This window comes from Notothenia rossii, assembly GCF_949606895.1.
Source record: "Notothenia rossii genome assembly, chromosome: 6".
Taxonomy (NCBI): Eukaryota; Metazoa; Chordata; class Actinopteri; order Perciformes; family Nototheniidae; genus Notothenia; species Notothenia rossii.
Window position 1 is genome coordinate 46,257,684 of NC_136909.1, and position 17,608 is coordinate 46,275,291.

Sequence of the window (17,608 nt, forward strand, 5' to 3'; positions counted from 1 at the left end):
TAGTTCCCCTTATTATTTCAGCCAATACTTTGGCTCTCCATAACTTCAGCTTATTTTCAGCTACAAAAACCATTCAAATATTAAACTATTCAGCCTGTTCAGGAATCGATGGGAAACCTTCAACTTTTTAAAGATATTTCATACTTTTTGAAATATTCAGCTTTTTAAACTCTTTTTTTTACATGGAAGTCAATGGGAAGAGCCTTCAAATCAGCCAATACTTTAGCTCTCCATAACTTCAGCTTACTTTCAGCTACAGAAACCATTCAAATATTAAACTATTCAGCCTTTTCAGCAATTGATTGGAAACTTTCAACTTTTTCAAAATATTTCACACCTTTTTAAATATTCAGCTTTTAAATCTCTTTTTTTAACATTGAAGTCAATGGGAGATGCGTTCAAATCCACTTTTGCTACACTTTTCGCCAAATGCTTCTCCTTCCATATAATTTCAGGTAGACACTTCCTTCCAACTTTCAAATGATCACAAGACCGTCAGCTATTCAATTCCTATTCAGATTTGATATCTTTTAAACTTTTTGAGATATTGAATTTAGATTGGCGCTTGGTAGAGAGGCCTTTTTCAGATTTTATCATTACAGTGGATGGAGCAGCTTGTTAAGTCTAGAGTGCTTTGATCTCAAAACAGAGTGGAGCAGTGGTTAAAATTCTCCCCCAAAAATGTTTTAAACTTGCCATAATTCCCAAACCCTAAACTCCTCAGACATATTATTTCATGAAAAACTTAGGAAAAACTCTCCTAGGTTGGAAAATAAAAAAAGATTTAGAAAAAAAATTAAACAAAATGCCTCTTGAGGGCATGAAGAGACAAAAAGTCCAGCTAGCTCCCAATTGATTCCCATGTTAAGAACATCCGGATCTTTCTTCAGAACAGAGTGAAGTGCACTTCAGACAAACTGCTCTCCTCTTCACATTTACCACACAAAACCCAAAAAAACAAACATATTTCAGTTTATTGGGGTTCCCTGATGCTCAAGGCCTGGTAATTGAAAAGCCATATTTTTTGAACAGGTGGCAAAATTGTCAGATATACTCCTCAATGCATTCTTATGGGACTCAGTGCTGCAGTTGGTTGTCATGGTGTTGCTGGGCAGATTGGAGCCACACACACACACACACACACACACACACACACACACACACACACACACACACACACACACACACACACACACACACACACACACACGTGAGACACATCATCCAATCAGAGCAGACACCATGGAACCCTTTGATCTCTGGGTTTACACACACAGGTGTTTGTAAACATTCAATCACTACTACTTACATTTTATATCTTTATTTAACTCCTTCAGCCTAATTTCAGCTGCAGGAACCATTCAAATATCAAACTATTCAGCCTTTTCAGCACATGATGGGAAACTTTTAACTTTTTCAGAATATGAATAAACACACTCTCTCTCTCTCTCTCTCACACACACACACATACACACTCACTCACTCACTCACTCACTCACTCACTCACGCTCTCACTCTCTCACTCTCTCACTCTCTCACTCACTCTCTCACTCACTCTCTCAAACACAGGCACACACACACACCCCCCCCCCCCCACACACACACACAATTCAATTCAAAGGGGCTTTATTGGCATGAAAGTTAAATTAAACAATGTTGCCAAAGCATCACAATACAAAATAATTAACAACATTAACATACATTTCAAGTGTTTACATATTATTGATGATATATATATACAGTGATACAATTACATTTCAACGTGTGTGTGTGTGTGTGTGTGTGTGTGTGTGTGTGTGTGTGTGTGTGTGTGTGTGTGTGTGTGTGTGTCTCATTCACTGTCCCTCAGGTTGTGGCATGTGTATACATATTGGGCAGCAAGGTGTGCCTTGTCTCCTTCTCCTAGGAGTACTCTCAGTCTTGAGAGGTCATCAACCTCCTTGAAACCTGGGATTACAGAGTTCAGCTTGTTCCAGTAAATGCTCCTTACTTGGTTGAATGTTTGGCACTTCAGGAGGAAGTGCATCTCTGTCTCAGTCTCACCTGTCGTACAGTGACCACATACAGGACTGTCTCAGAAAATTAGAATATTGTGATAAAGTTCTTTATTTTCTGTAATGCAATTAAAAAAACAAAAATGTCATACATTCTGGATTCATTACAAATCAACTGAAATATTGCAAGCCTTTTATTATTTTAATATTGCTGATTATGGCATACAGCTTAAGAAAACTCAAATATCCTATCTCTAAATATTAGAATATCATGAAAAAGTATACTAGTAGGGTGTTCAACGAATCACTTGAATCGTCTAATTAACTCGAAACACCTGCAAGGGTTTCCTGAGCCTTGAAAAACACTCAGCTTGGTTCAGTAAACTAAATCACAAGTATGGGGAAGACTGCTGATCTGACTGCTGTCCAGAGGACCGTCATTGACACCCTCCATCAGGAGGGTAAGACACAAAAAGAAATTTCTCAAAGAGCAAGCTGTTCACAGAGTGCAGTTTCAAAGCACATCCACAAAAAGTCTGTTGGAAGGGGGAAATGTGGCAGGAAACGCTGCACAACCAAGAGAGATGACCGCAGCCTTAACAGCATTGTGAAGAAGAGTCGCTTCCAGAATTTGGGGGAGTTTCAAAGACAGTGGACTGAAGCTGGAGTCCAGGTATCAAAAGTCACTGTTCACAGACGTGTCCGGGAAATGGGCTACAATAGCCGTATTCCCATGGTCAAGCCACTTCTGAACTCAAGACAACGGAAGAGGCGTCTGACTTGGGCTAAGGAAAAGAAGCACTGGACAGTTGCACAGTGGTCCAAAGTCCTCTTTTCAGACGAAAGCAAGTTTTGTATTTCATTTGGAAGTCAAGGCGCCAGAGTCTGGAGAAAGGCTGGAGAGGAGCAAAATCCAAGTTGCTTGAAATCCGGTGTGAAGTTCCCACAGTCAGCGATGGTTTGGGGAGCCATGTCAGCTGCTGGTGTTGGTCCACTGTGTTTCATCAAGCCCAGAGTAAATGCAGCTGTGTACCAAGAGATTTTAGAGCACTACATGCTTCCGTCTGCTGAAAAGCTCTATGGAGATGAGGAATTCATTTTCCAGCATGATCTGGCACCTGCCCACAGTGCCAAAACCACCAGTCACTGGTGTACTGACCATGGCATTACTGTCCTCGATTGGCCTGCAAATTCCCCTGACCTGAACCCCATAGAGAATATGTGGGGTATTGTGAAGAAGAAGCTGAAAGACACCAGACCCAACAATGCTAATGAGCTAAAGGCCGCTATTGAAGCATCCTGGGCATCCATAACACCTCAGCAATGCCACAGGCTGATTGCCTCCATGCCACGCCGCATTGATGCAGTAATCCGTGCAAAAGGATTCCCAACCAAGTACTGAGTGCATTAATGGACATTTTCAAATGTTTGATTGTGTTTTGCTGTTATAAATCTTTTTTTTTTACTTGGTCTGAGGAACTATTCTAATATTTAGAGATAGGATATTTGAGTTTTCTTAAGCTGTATGCCATAATCAGCAATATTAAAATAATAAAAGGCTTGCAATATTTCAGTTGATTTGTAATGAATCCAGAATGTATGACATTTTTGTTTTTTTAATTGCATTACAGAAAATAAAGAACTTTATCACAATATTCTAATTTTCTGAGACAGTCCTGTATACCGTTCTCTTTTGGTTGCCAGGATCTTTTGAGTCTTCCTGTTTCGATTGCCAGTTTGTGATCACTGAGCCTGTACTTGGTTAGGATCTGTCTCTGCTTTCTATCTCTGACAGTAGAGAGATACTCTGCCAGCTCATAATCTCTGTTTAGAGCCAGGTAACATTCTAATCTACTTTGGCTTTTAGTTTCTTCTTCCCAATGTTGTAAATAGTTGTCTTTACATTGTGTTATAATGCGTTTGACTGTGATTGGTGTTTGGAGAGCAGTGTTGTTGAGAGACTGGTCAGAGTTGCTCTGAGAGGGGGCAGCTAGCCTCAGTACCAGCTGACATAGGGGACTCTTCTCTGGGGTTAGCTCTTGGCTTTGGAGGGCTTTGGAGTGGAGGGTGTCTCTGGGGCTGGATCTAAGGTGGTTAAAGAATGTTAGTGCTCTCTTTTGAGTGTTAATGATCAGTGGGTATCTGCCTAATTCTGCTCTACATGCATTTGTTGGTGTTTTTCTCTGAACACGTAAAATGTATCTGCAGAATTCTGCATGTAAAGACTCTGTTGGATGTTTGTCCCAGCGGGTATAGCTCTGGTGACTGAGTGGACCCCATACTTCACTACCGTACAGCGCAATGGGCTGGATCACACTATCATGATTTTGAGCCAGATTTTAATTGGAATTTGGACATTATAAAATGTTCTCTTAATTGCATTTAGAGCTCTTCTGGCTTTTTCTTTGAGTGCATTCACTGCCATGTTGAAACTTCCTGATGCTGTTATGGTTAAACCGAGGTAGGTGTAACTCATACTATGTTAGATGATATGATTATTTATGGTAAACTGGTATTTGTTCTCCTGACATCTGGGGCGTTTTTGGAAAACCATGACATTAGTTTTCTTCATATTGACTGCCAGGGCCCAGTTCTTACAGTACTGGTCTACTATGTCCAGCTGTTGTTGTAGTCCTTGTTCAGTAGGAGACAGCAGAACAAGGTCATCAGCATAAAGCAGACACTTCACCTCTCTATATAGGAGGGAGAGGCCAGGAGCAGCACAGTGATCCAACTGAACAGCAAGTTCATTTATATATATATTAAATAAAGTGGGACTTAAATTGCAACCCTGACAAACACCTCTTCTCTGGGTGAAGAATTCAGTTTGTTTGTCTCCAATTTTAACAGCACACTTATTCCCTAAATACATTGATTTAACCAGATCGTACATTTTGCCCACTATACCACAATGTAGAAGTCTATAATAGAGCCCTTCGTGCCAAATAGAGTCGAAAGCTTTTATGAAATCAATGAAACAAGTGAATATCTTACCTTATCTTATGTTTTGTTGGGTGTACATGTTTGTTAACTAAAGTGTGAAGGGTATATACATGGTCGGTGGTGCTGTGTTTTGGAAGGAAGCCAATTTGATTTTTACTCAAGATGGATTGTTGGTTAAGGAAATCTTGTATTCTTTTATTGAGAATACTACAGAATCATTTCCCCAGACAGCTGCTGACACAGATGCCACGGTAGTTATTAGGGTCTGATTTGTCTCCACTCTTATGAATGGGGGAAATGAGCCCTTTGCACCAGATGTCAGGAAAACATCCTGACTGCAATATGATATTGAACAGCTTTAACACTGTACCCTGCATCTCTGGGGTGCTGCATCTGAGCATTTCGTTTTTAATGTTGTCTGGGCCACAAGCTTTCCTTCGCCGGAGAGATTGTGTCTGTATGGTCAATTCTTCCCAAGTCATTGGGAAATCAAGGGGGTTTTGGTTGTCTTTAATAGTTTCTTCTAATGTTTGGAGTTTCTCTTTTGTAATACATTGACCTGAATTCATTAGATTTATTGGTATGTCTTTGTACAAACTTTCACAATGTTCTCTCCAGATGTCACCGTTTTGGATGGGTAATGCTTGTGGTTGTTTTGTGTTGAAGTTGCTCCACAGATCCCAGAATTGATTTTGATCAATGGCTTTCTCAATATCTTCAAGTTTCATGTGGGTATCATTTTGTTTTTTGTTCATTATTGTACATTTATATTTGTTTAAAACGTCATTGTATCTAATGCGTAAGGCTGCGTTGTTTGGTTGCCGATGTTTTTCTGATGGTCTTGCATTCCTGGTCAAACCATTTGTCAGCGTTTTGCCTTTTAACAGGCTTCCGCTTTTGTTTTACAAGGTCTGCTTTAATAGCTGCCTTGTGAAATACCATATTGATATAATCAATGGCCATGTTTACACCATCTTTGGTAGGAACATATTGATTTTGGTCAAATAGTGACATGTCATTCAACAGATCAGGTGAGTTCAAGGCCATGGTGAATTTGTCTCCACTGTCTGGGGCCCATCTGTAAGTAGGATTTAATGTATACAGCTTACTGGGTTCCCTTGTTGTGTCACTCATTGGACCTGAGACTTTAAAGAACACATTGATTTGGTTGTGGTCTGAAAAGGGGGATTGCTGTCTGACAGTGAATGCACTGATAGTGGAGGGGTCCATGTCAGTGATTGCATAGTCTACTACACTAGACCCTAGAGCTGAGGAGTATGTGAATCTCCCTAAAGAGTCCCCTCTGAACCTCCCGTTCACTATGTACAGGCCTAAGGCCCGACAGAGATGCACTATCTCTTTGCCATTCTGATTGATTTCAGAGTCAAGGCTGTTCCGATGGCTGACGGTTGGTGTGGTAAACAGGGGGGGTTCACCAAATACATGGTGGCTGCCCTGTGGGTCTATGACATCAGGTTCAATTCCTGTTCGTCCGTTCAGATCTCCAGTTAGAAGCACATTTCCCTGGGCCTGAAAATAGGCTATTTCTGAATGGAGAGTTTCAAAAATGTCTTCTTCAAAATAAGGAGAATCTACTGGGGGTATATAAATAGCACACACGTATAGATTCCTGTCAGTTATGCCCAGGGTTTGATCTAACCTTAGCCAAATGTGTGATTTACCTTGTTTTACTACTGAGATCTGATGGCAAAGATCTCCTTTATACCACACCAAGATCCCCCCCGATGTTCTGCCCTTGCGTATGTTTTTTGATTTTATAGAGGGCACCATTACTTCATTATAACCTGGAGGACAGTGAGTGAGCAGATCATTTTTACACCATGTTTCTGTTACATTTATATTTGTTTAAAACGTCATTGTATCTAATGCGTAAGGCTGGGTTGTTTGGTTGCCGATGTTTTTCATTTGCTATTTTTCTCAGGTCTTTTCTGATTTTTTTTCTCTCTCTCTCTCTCTCTCTCTCTCTCTCTCTCTCTCTCTCTCACTCTCTCTCACACACACACACACACACACACACACACACACACACACACACACACACACACACACACACACACACACACACACACACACAGACCGACACTCTCAAACACAGACGAACACACACTCTCTCACAGACTCTCTCTCTCCATAGTTTTTGAACGGGTGGCAAAATGGTCAGATATACAACTCAATGCATTCTTATGGGACACAGTGCTGCAGTTGGTTGTCTTTGATCTCTGGACACACACAGGTGTTATGATTGGGTGTTATGAGTAGGTGCTCAGGAATAGAAACAAACACTGACAGACTGGACTTTAACAGACTCTTTCAGCCTATTATTTTCTGTCTGATGGAGACTTCATACAAACTTCAACAGGTTCCACATATTTTATACATTATTGGTGACGTATGGTTTTAGTCGAAAAGTTTGCAGTATATTCTGCTGCTTGCCCAAGCCTTTTTACTTTCTTTTGTCATCTTAATACAAATTCATTCACTACTACTTACATCTGATATTTAACTCCTTCAGCCTATTTTCAGCTGCAGAAACCATTCAACTATTACATTATTCAGCTATTTCAGGACATCAAGGCTTTACATGTTGTTGTTTATACCTTTTTTTAAACCTTTTCTTTTAAATATTAAGCTTTTTCTGCATTTTTATAGCTAAAAGCAGCTACCATTCAGCTAATAACATATTCAGCTTTTTCTGCATTTTCAGCTAAATTCAGCCATAAATGTTCACAGTTTACAGCATTCGCACACATTTTCTGCAGGAAATGCATTTTCTAGTTGAACTGTACTGTACTAGTACCTAAGCAGCCAGTTTGACATTATGACTTGCTTGTCATTGTATTTTCATGTTTTTTTAAAGAAAAAATAACTTGTCCACATTGCTTGCCGAAAGGGCAGATCTGCTGGCACTAACTTGTCTCCTGCTGTGGAGAACACCCTCTCGCTAGGGACAGAGGTAGCAGCTACAGCCAGGTAGCGCTTTGCTAACATGGCAACATAAGGATATTTGGCGTTTGTAATAGCTAGAGTGGTGGAGGCTTAAATGCTAGCGGGAGTTTGGTTTGCACTTCAGTCTTTTTTCTTTTGGTACCTGTGATATTCACGTTCGGGTGATGCCTTTTCAAATGAGTATGCAAGTTTGATGTATTGCCAGCCGCGTAACCAATTTTAGTTGAACAATGCCGACAAACACCTTTGATTCGGTCCACCTGTCTTTGTACGTCATCCTTGTACGTAACTGCGAAACCAAAATGTTCCCAAACCGGAGACTTCAATGATGCTGGAGGATTTTCGAGCTCAACTTGATCTGCGTTCGCCATTTGGATAGTTCCTCAAATTACTGACTACATTTGAACGCATCCCTCTGACCAGCTCTCATAGTCTGCCTCTCGTCCAATGAAATGACTTGCTCGCTCTATGACGCGTTGAACCCAATGTGAGCAAATTACTCAGAATGCTGCAACGCAGCACCTGAGATTACTTCCAAGAAGTTGTTCACGTTCTCAATTTTTTACGTTTAACGTTATATTTGTTCGGTACACACGTGTACCCAACCGAAGGGCCCGTACCGAATAATTTCGGTACGTGTACCGTTACACCCCTAATGCCCAGTCCATCTAAAATCCTCTTCTTACTTTTTCCTGATGGAGTGTTGAAATAGATTGATTTCAGTGCAAGGCAGTTTCATAAGAAAATGGGAAAAGTGAAGAGGTTTGAATATTCTCTGAACGACCAGTGTTTACTTGTTGTGCTCTGTAGAAGCTTAAGCCTGAACCAGAAGCCGAAGGGAAGGAGAAGTTTCCGGAAAGCCGGGCAGAAAAACCAGAGAGGGTTTATCCAGAGCCGCCACCAGCATCCACGCTTAGCCCCCCCACCTCCATCACCACGGTGACCAACACCTCCGACCTCAACGACTCACGAGAAATCAACTTTGAGTATCTCAAACACGTCGTACTCAAATTTATGTCATGTAGAGAGGCTGAGGTAGGCTAAAATAATCTATGTCAGCTGGTTGTTGACTGACTGACCCTAGTTCTGTTACCAAGTCTGAATCTGTGTGTCTTGCTCTGTCAGGCATTCCAGTTGATACGCGCTGTGTCTGTGCTGCTGAACTTCTCTCGTGAGGAAGAGGACATGTTGAAACAAACTCTGGAGTACAAGGTTGGTCTTCAGTCTGCAGCTTCAAACACCTGTCTGTGCAATGATTTGGTTAATGAAACTTAGAGCACTTCAATGAAATGAACCCATATATACAGTGCATTTATTAAAAGAGTTGCATCCTAACTTGATGTCTGCTGTGTTAAATGTTTTAGATGTCCTGGTTTGGATCAAAGCCTTCTCCGAAGGGTGCCATCCGGCCTTCAATCTCAGGCTCTTCAACGAACTGGAGCTGAGTAGCAGCAGCAAAGATTGAAGCTGTGGAGAGTAAGAAACTGAAGGAGGGACAATCTTTCTGCTCGGGCTCCCATCACTGAGCAGCTCTAGCTTTAAACTCTGAACAGCCTCTCTTGGTTTTCTGGCTCTGTGAGGGAAGGACTGTTCATCTGCTCCGGTGGGACAGAGAAGGGCTACACAGGATGTTCTTCATCAATTGTTGATTTTTAAATGACATTATTTCCTTCTCATTGGTTGGGGCCGATGGACCTGTGGCCATATGTTACAGAGAGTAAACTGACACACATCACTCGTACTATGGTTTTTAAGTGTCTACATGAAGTCTGATTTATCTTATGTGACAAACATCACAATGAGTTAGCATGTCAGGACGTGAGAGAGTTTTAGAAGACGTGACAGACTGACTCCACTGTTATCTTAGATCATTTCTACAATGACTCACACGACACAGTCACATCTGTTTGTCAGAACAGAAGAACATTGTGACTTCTTTACTGGACGAGTGGTGCTGCATTCATTGCTAACGGTCACATGGTTATTCTTTCAGTATAAATCACAGAGGGCTTCTCAATGAGTGTGTCATTGAACGATGGGACAGGTTACCCAAGCTGGTTTCAGTACCAGTGAGTTTATTTAATAATACCTGCCAAATTGACAAATAGTTCACATTTCTGTCAAAGGATCTAAATGTATCTACATTTAGAGATTGAGGCCCCTCTGCCGATTTTCTTTCATCAAATTGCCATCACACATTTTCCTTGCTTGAAAAGTGTACATCATTTTATATATTCATTATAGAATTGAAAGGAATGTGTGCATCTATGGTCTGATGGAAAAGGTATACAATTCTTAAAAGACTACTTTACAACTTTACAATTAACAGTTTTTTTTAATCACTTCAAAAGTAAATTGGGCATTTAATGAAACTTCCTTGCTCTAATTTCTCTGTAAAAGCACACTTGCTTCTTAATTCTTTACACTGTCATTGGAATCACTTTTACAAGATGGTAGACTGGTACTGGTTCTTCGGTCTTATACCAGGATAACAGCATAGTACATACAGCGCCTAATAATCTGTTAACAAAACTGTCATCATGCCCTAGCCACAAGGATACATACAGTTCTCTATCATATAGACGGTTCGACCACACGAGGCTGACAGGGAAACGCAGATAACGATAACGGGTACCAAGGTGGGTAGATCTGAGGATGCTGCGCTCTGGGGGGGGAAACGGCTCTGTGATTACGCCCTATACGATCATTTCCTGATAACGAAAATACTGACGGGCTGTCAGAAGATGGGGAGGAAAAGAGAGACTCCGTGTATCGATAGATTTATGATCGATAGGTTTATGATCCAAAAATTATAAAAGTAGGGTAGACATGTGGAGATTATCCGACTGAACAAAACGTGAGCCGTCTCTTAAATATGCCTCAACCACAGACCTTATTTCGAGGTATTTTCCAAAATCCTATGGAGAAATTGCATTGCTTTTTTGTCGAAGGAACCCATGCGCAGCTTACTTCCGGGTTTTAGGACGCGTCACTGTGGCACCCTATATAGAGTCTCTAGTCATTTGTTTTAAAGCTCAATAAATAACAAAGAAGACCTCTGACCGGCACTTTTATAATTATTTTCGGAATATTTCAACTTTAACGGACTTGTTGACTGGTGAAAAAAAATTCGAAAAGAAACTCTGCCGCTCGGTTTCCTCGTCCCTTGGAAGAGGCGGAGAGGTGGGTGTTTTTCATCTGCTGGTGGACTACTGGGGAGATTTACAGCAGGAGCACCCGCTTGCTTCGGGGAGGGAGAAAAAGAGCCAGAGCCCTGCCTCTCCCCACCTCTGCTGTTAAATCCACCGTGGAGAGTAAACAGAAGGGAAACCATGGCACATGCATGCTCGGGAAGTCTTCTTCGCTGCTATTGGTGTATTTTTTTGGCAGAAGTACAGCGCCACTTACAGGCCCGGCATATGTACTACAGCGGGTCGAGCGGTCTCGTGTGGACACGTTTCTGGTGCCGATTGCGTGTGGACGGAAGACTTTGACTGTTTTCGTTACCGTCTCCGTGTGGCTAGGGCAAAAACTACCTCGCACGCAAACTGTTATTGATACGGGTAACATTTGAATAATTCCAATTAATAATCAAAATGGATTTTAAAAGTGTGAGACTGTCTGCTCTACTCAGACAAAGCTTAGGAAAAGGTGTCCACCCACTCAATCACTTCAGATGTCATTATTTACATAAAACAGTATTTCCCAAGGGGTTCTTCATTAGTTTTTTTGACTTTTGGAAAGTAGGAACAACTTTACAATTCTCTACTGCATCTCTGAATGATATCTTTAATCACCTCACACACATGCTGTTCTATGAGATCTTTCTTTGATGTTAGATTTAGATCCATTAACTGAGTCAGCTGCAAATGTTTGGAACCCCACCTCCCACTTAAAAAAAACTCATTTAGTCTACAGTTGTCCATTTAGATAATATAATGTGATAAAATAAGTGAATGCTATTTTAATGATGACCGGAGAACATGCTCTACCTTTACCTGCCTTTGCTAATGTAAATGAAATACATTCCACATGTCTATTTATATATAGAAATATGTACATACTCTATGCATTGCAATCTTTATAAATCTGTGGATGTAAATGTTTGGATGTGACCAGTTTGCAGTGCTTATCATTTTTATCTAAGATCACAACACATACTGGTTTCTGCCTCAGTGTGTCACTCTGTCCAACATAATGCTTCCTCAGGCTGATATCAGTTCCAACATGATGAGCTTTATTTTCACATCTGTGGAGAGCCCAGGGAATCTGCATGTTTGCTGCTGACCTTGAATCTCTAAATTAGCCCTACAATTACCTTCATGTGTTAAGGTAACAGCATTTGTTTTTATTCTTTGGCATGCAATATGAAGCAGAATTACATTGAAGTGCTGTCTGCATAGGATTATCAGTAACAGTACTTTAGGCCGAGTGTTGTTCTCCAGAGGCCTGTACTACGAAGCAGGATTTTCGGTTAGCCGGCTAACTTCAGGAAAAACTCTGGGTTTCCGGTCCTACGACGCTGTCTCTTTTTAGCAGGCTAAATCTCCATGGTAAGTGCTGAGCGGCTAACCAGGGGCCTATACTACGAATCAAGATTTTCGTTTAGCAAGCTAACTTCAGGGATTTCCGGTCCTACGAAGCTGGTTCACTTTTTAGCGGGCTTAGATAACTTATTCTGAACGGCTAGCCTGCGCCGGAGCAGGATAGGTTCCAGGATAAGAGATCAACTGTGCGGAGTTGTTCTTCTTCTTTGCTTTAATGGCGAATCGCTTCCACCTGTATGGGATTAGTTTTGTATCATAAAGATAAAGCAACACTTTTTCAGCATAAAGCAAAACTATGAGTTTAAAAGAAAAAAAACTAAGTCAAGCTAAATAAAATACATTTCAAAAATAAAACTATAAGTTGCAAACCAATCATTTGTGTAATCATGTAAACTATAAGTATTTTTTCTTTGTTTTAACATATCTTTTTGTTTGCAGTTCTTGTTTCTTCTTTCTCAATGATCAGACTTTTGCTCTCACTGCAGCTCTCTCGTTTGCGCTCCTTTACTTTTTGTTTGAGATTCTGACACAAACCTCCCAGGTGGGCGGGACTTTCAGGGGTGCGTCCCCATTGGCTACTCAGTTTTTGAGTGACAGCCCAGTCCTCCAGCGATTGTACAGTGCAGGCAGCTGCGGTGCGGTAGCTGAGCGTGGACAGAACACCCCCAGAAGAACCAGCATTTCAATTATTATAATACTACAAGAGAAAATATATGTAAGTATTGATCCTTTGTGTTGTTTGTGCTGTACTATACGGTCTGTTTCTTTATTGTGTTAATTGAGAAGTAAAGCTGTGCTATGAAAGTTAGCTTTTTCTACCTTTAGATCCATAACAATGCAAGCTAAGTGGCCTAACAGTTAGCTACATAGCTAGCAGTGAGTGAGCGTGCAGACACCAGTCTCGGTACCAGATGTGTTCGGGGTACCAAATGTGTTCGGGGGCCGTCTCTTACCAATGACGTCACACATTGTACGCATTGTGATTGGCTGTACGGTAATTTACCCAGGGGTGCTCGGGGGAAAATCACATCTACAGATCATGACGAACCGAATTGAAGTATTCCTTTACTCCTAGCGTGCAGTGGCGGTTCTACGGGGTGGCACGGGGTGGCAGCTGCCACCTCAGAAAAATGCCTTGCCACCCCAGCTGCCACCCCAGTTGGCAGCTTTGTTTTGAAAGAAAAGTTGTGGCTCATCGGACATTTATGAGAGAAAATCTCTAATGTCCGAGTGCAAGTGAATGCAGCACAAGACGTGAGCCTTGTAACCCCTCCCCCGGCCCTGGCGCGAGCCTGGAAATATGATTTGAACGGGGGGACAGCGCAAAACGAGAAGCATTTTGGATCCAAGTAGACGGAAGGAATGAGGTGTTTGCGGTCTACAATGACAGAGAAGAGTCTGTCAAGTTTGGCTGTAAGTTAAGTTAAGGCAAGGCAAGTTTATTTATATAGCACTTTTCTGTATGCGACAATTCAAAGTGCTTTACAAAACAAATTAAAAGACTTTTTAGGATACATACAGTAAAAACACATATATAATGGCATTTTAAAACAGGCATTACAAAGCAAAGATAATAAAATAATAAAAATAAACACCACAGGTATACAATACGTTTAAAAGGCATAGGCCTTACTCGCATCATTCAAACGCGCTGGCTCGGGAGCTTCAACTACAACAAAATGAACATATTTTACCGTGATTAAATTGTAATACACGTTTCTAAATGATGCCGAAGTAACAACATACTGATACCGGTTAGTAAAAACCATGAATTAATGCTTGACAAGTCTGCAGACAAGACGGCAGGCGAAAAACTTTTGAAATGCTTGTTTTCTGAATGGAGATTGGGTCGACCAGGCTAAGCTAACGTTGTATATGCTCATTCCACACTCATAACAATGGCCTACAGACATAAATAAACCAGCGACTGTATTCGCCATGACACAGACAGTCTGTGGTTTGTACTTGTCTAACTTTTGTCCAGTTAATGAAAAGATATGAGGAGCTGTGATCTCTGTTTGCTAACTGCTAACAGCTAACTGCTGATGTTTTCTGGTTGAACGTCAGTGGCAGGCTGAGATCCTCACCACTGCTGTGTGTGTGTGTGTGTGTGTGTGTGTGTGTGTGTGTGTGTGTGTGTGTGTGTGTGTGCGTGTGTGTGTGTGTGTGTGTGTGTGTGTGTGTGTGTGGGTGTGGGTGTGGGTGGGTGGGTGGGGTGATGAGGCCCATGATCGTAGCTGCTTGGTTATGGCTAGAAAGGATCCGTCTAATGTAAATATGACGTCACGTTCTCGTTCTAACTCTCGTTGTAATCGGAGCGGCTCGGCTGTAATCGGAAAGGGTCGGGGTGGGCGGGACGCGGGAAGATCGAGAAGAGACGTCGTTCTAACTCTAGGAAACGACAGCAGTGTGGGACCTTATTGCGGGAAATTACTGAGCACAAATACCACCTACAGGATGAGACGTTCATGTGTACAGTGATATCAAGACTAAATGATCTTTTGGAGGACGTAAAGCAACACACCCCACATGACAGTAGTCTTCCTCTCACCTTCACGCCCCCCTAACACAAAAGGCAGAAGAGGAAGCTTGGAGATGAATGGAGCTGTAAAGAGGTGGTAAGTAAAACAACGTTTTTAATCCATTGCATGTGATTGATGTAGTTATAAAAAGTATATCATAAGCTGTCATTACAGTCTAAATATCTAACAGCAAAAGGAGGAGTGTCTGAGGAGGAGAGGAGATGAGGAGAACAGAGAAGAGGAGACAGCAAAAGGAGGAGAGTATGAGGAGGAGAGGAGAACAGAGGAAACAGGGAAAGCAGAGTAAAGAGCAGAGTTGAAAGAGAAGTTGAAAGCAGAGCAAACAGTAGCAGGAGAAGTAGAGCAAATGTAAAAGTAACTTTGAAAAGTATCAGCAAGAAGATCAGAGTTGCATAATGTTATTTTGTTTTATTCGTTACTGTTATATTAATGTTGTATGTTAATTTGAAAACAAAAAAAAACAGCTGTTTCACTTTACTTTTGAAAGATACGACAGAGACAAAGCTACACATATATGATGATATTATAGAATATGATGCATTGCTGCAGATTAAACTACCCAACGGGATATAAAAGAGGTAAACACATCTACAGCAGTAACATGCAACATATATTTTATTGCACCAGGAGCTATCTTGGGACTTTTACTGCAACAACGTTGACTTGCCTGTGAATACAAAATAAACCATAGTGTTGCTGATCTACAGTGTTGTCATTCTTCTTTCAACAGCAAGACCGCTAACAAGTATTTACATACCTAATATAGTTTAGTTTCTCGCCATCCCAAACGTAAACATTCAGCCACGTGACTGCGCTACCGAGCCGCTCCGATTACAACCGAGCCGCTCCGATTACAACGAGAGTTAGAACGAGAACGTGACGTCATATTTACATTAGACGGATCCTTTCTAGCCATAACCTAGCTGCTCATGCTAGCTTGTCTCAGCTAAAGGTGGAACGGAGATTTGGTGCGTGGAGTTCAACTCTGAACCTATCTGGGGTCAGAGTTCAATTTCACGCACCAAATCTCCATTTCACTTACATATGTACATACAAAATGTGTGCTTTTAAAATGTTATATTCAATATTGTCATTTTAAAAATAAACATGTATTCAATAATTTTTTTAGACGGAGCTCCATGGTGACTTGTGCTATTTTTAGAACATGCACGCGGGCGACCAATTTCCCCCCTGTGGGCGACTTAGTGCCTGCGGGCACCGCGTTGGCTACCCCTGCACTAGAGCGATTGTTGAGTACGCTTTGTCACCTTCCTAGAGAACCATTTCCATCAGAATGTCCGAAAGAAGACAGTTTGGCAGCTGTGAAGTATTGGTCAGACTAGATCAAACATATTTAACAACACATTGACGAGACTGTTGCCAGCACAATCGAAATACCAAGATTCTTTGGGCTTCAGGTAGCAAAAATACACATTTTTAATATTAATGTTGAATATATCACACACATTTATGTTTTGTTATTCTTCTCCTTGAGGTAAAAAACAGCTATCAATAAAGTTTAAAAAAGCAGTGAGACATAATAGTTGGAAATTCTGCCGTGATCACAGGTCGTTTTTTAAACAAAAAAAAAGTAACTGCTTAACTGAAAAGATATTACCTCCAATATGAAGCACATGTCGGACTGTTGAGACTGGACCTTTGAAGGAAAATATAAGGTGTGGGTCATGTAATTGTTTAATTACATGTGTATACAATTATCAATATTGATATGTATGCATGTGTTAAATAATCTGGATTGTTACATTTGTTTATCACAACAGGAGTGACACAATCGGCCTCATGCTCACCTCATGTTCTGTCTTTCGTTTCTTTGGGACCCTGTACACTGGCTCCAGTGCCCCTTTGAGCAGCTCTCCGGCCTCATTGGTCCAGTAAGAAAACCTCTGTCCGTGGCTATAAAAATCACATAATATCAGGATGAAAATGTAAATCAGTGTCAAAGAAACTGTTGTCTATAAAGTAACATTTAAAAGGTATGATTTACCTTTCAATCTGGTACCGTTCCATCAGCATAATGCACCACCATTTCCGGATCTGTGCTATGTCCCGCTACAAGACAATGTAACAATAATAAAGTTGAAAATGAATGGAACCTCATCATTTGCCCCCTCTTCCCCCTGAAATACTAACTCAGAGGATAAATACTGACCTCGGTAAACCAAAGTGGAGAATCTGTGCTGAGGTTGAGTGCATACTGTGAAAGGATAAAGATCTGTAAAGTTCTGAGTTTCAAAAATTAACAAAACCCCTTAAAAAAAAGTGTCAAGAGAGGAATTTACCATCAGTATGAAGACACCACAGTCATTGCCCGTGGTTTGGTGAGGCAAACCCTGTAAGAATTGGGAATATAACAGTGATGTGCATGGTGAAAGGGAAAATAAAGACATGTGAAAGCAGGTGTATGAGATGGTGGAGAAATGTACCTCGACGTCGATGCCAAACTTTACTGTCCACTGACCTGGAGCAATGTGGCGCGCTAGGTCACTGTCAAAATAAATTATAAGACATGGGAATTGATTTGGTGAAGGAACGCTATACTCAATATAATTAATGTTTTTGGAAAAGCCACTGAACGGGGCTAAAATAAAACAAA

The 17,608-nt window shown here is 41.0% G+C and overlaps 2 protein-coding genes across 7 annotated transcripts in view; one reads left to right on the forward strand and one right to left on the reverse strand.

The window, feature by feature from the left end:
* golga1 (golgin A1) overlaps positions 1-12,069 on the forward strand; it is a 59,560-nt gene extending 47,491 nt beyond the window's left edge. For all 6 annotated transcript variants that reach the window (XM_079690224.1, XM_079690221.1, XM_079690219.1 and 3 more), the window contains 3 exons: positions 8,715-8,939; positions 9,030-9,116; positions 9,269-12,069. In XM_079690224.1, the coding sequence (XP_079546350.1) occupies positions 8,715-8,939; positions 9,030-9,116; positions 9,269-9,349 (393 nt within the window). In that variant the 3' untranslated portion in view covers positions 9,350-12,069. The remainder of the gene's footprint in view (positions 1-8,714; positions 8,940-9,029; positions 9,117-9,268) is intronic.
* Positions 1-17,608, reverse strand: part of LOC307044827 (uncharacterized protein) — a 156,474-nt gene that overhangs the window by 129,160 nt on the left and 9,706 nt on the right. The gene's annotated exons all lie outside the window — the stretch shown is intronic.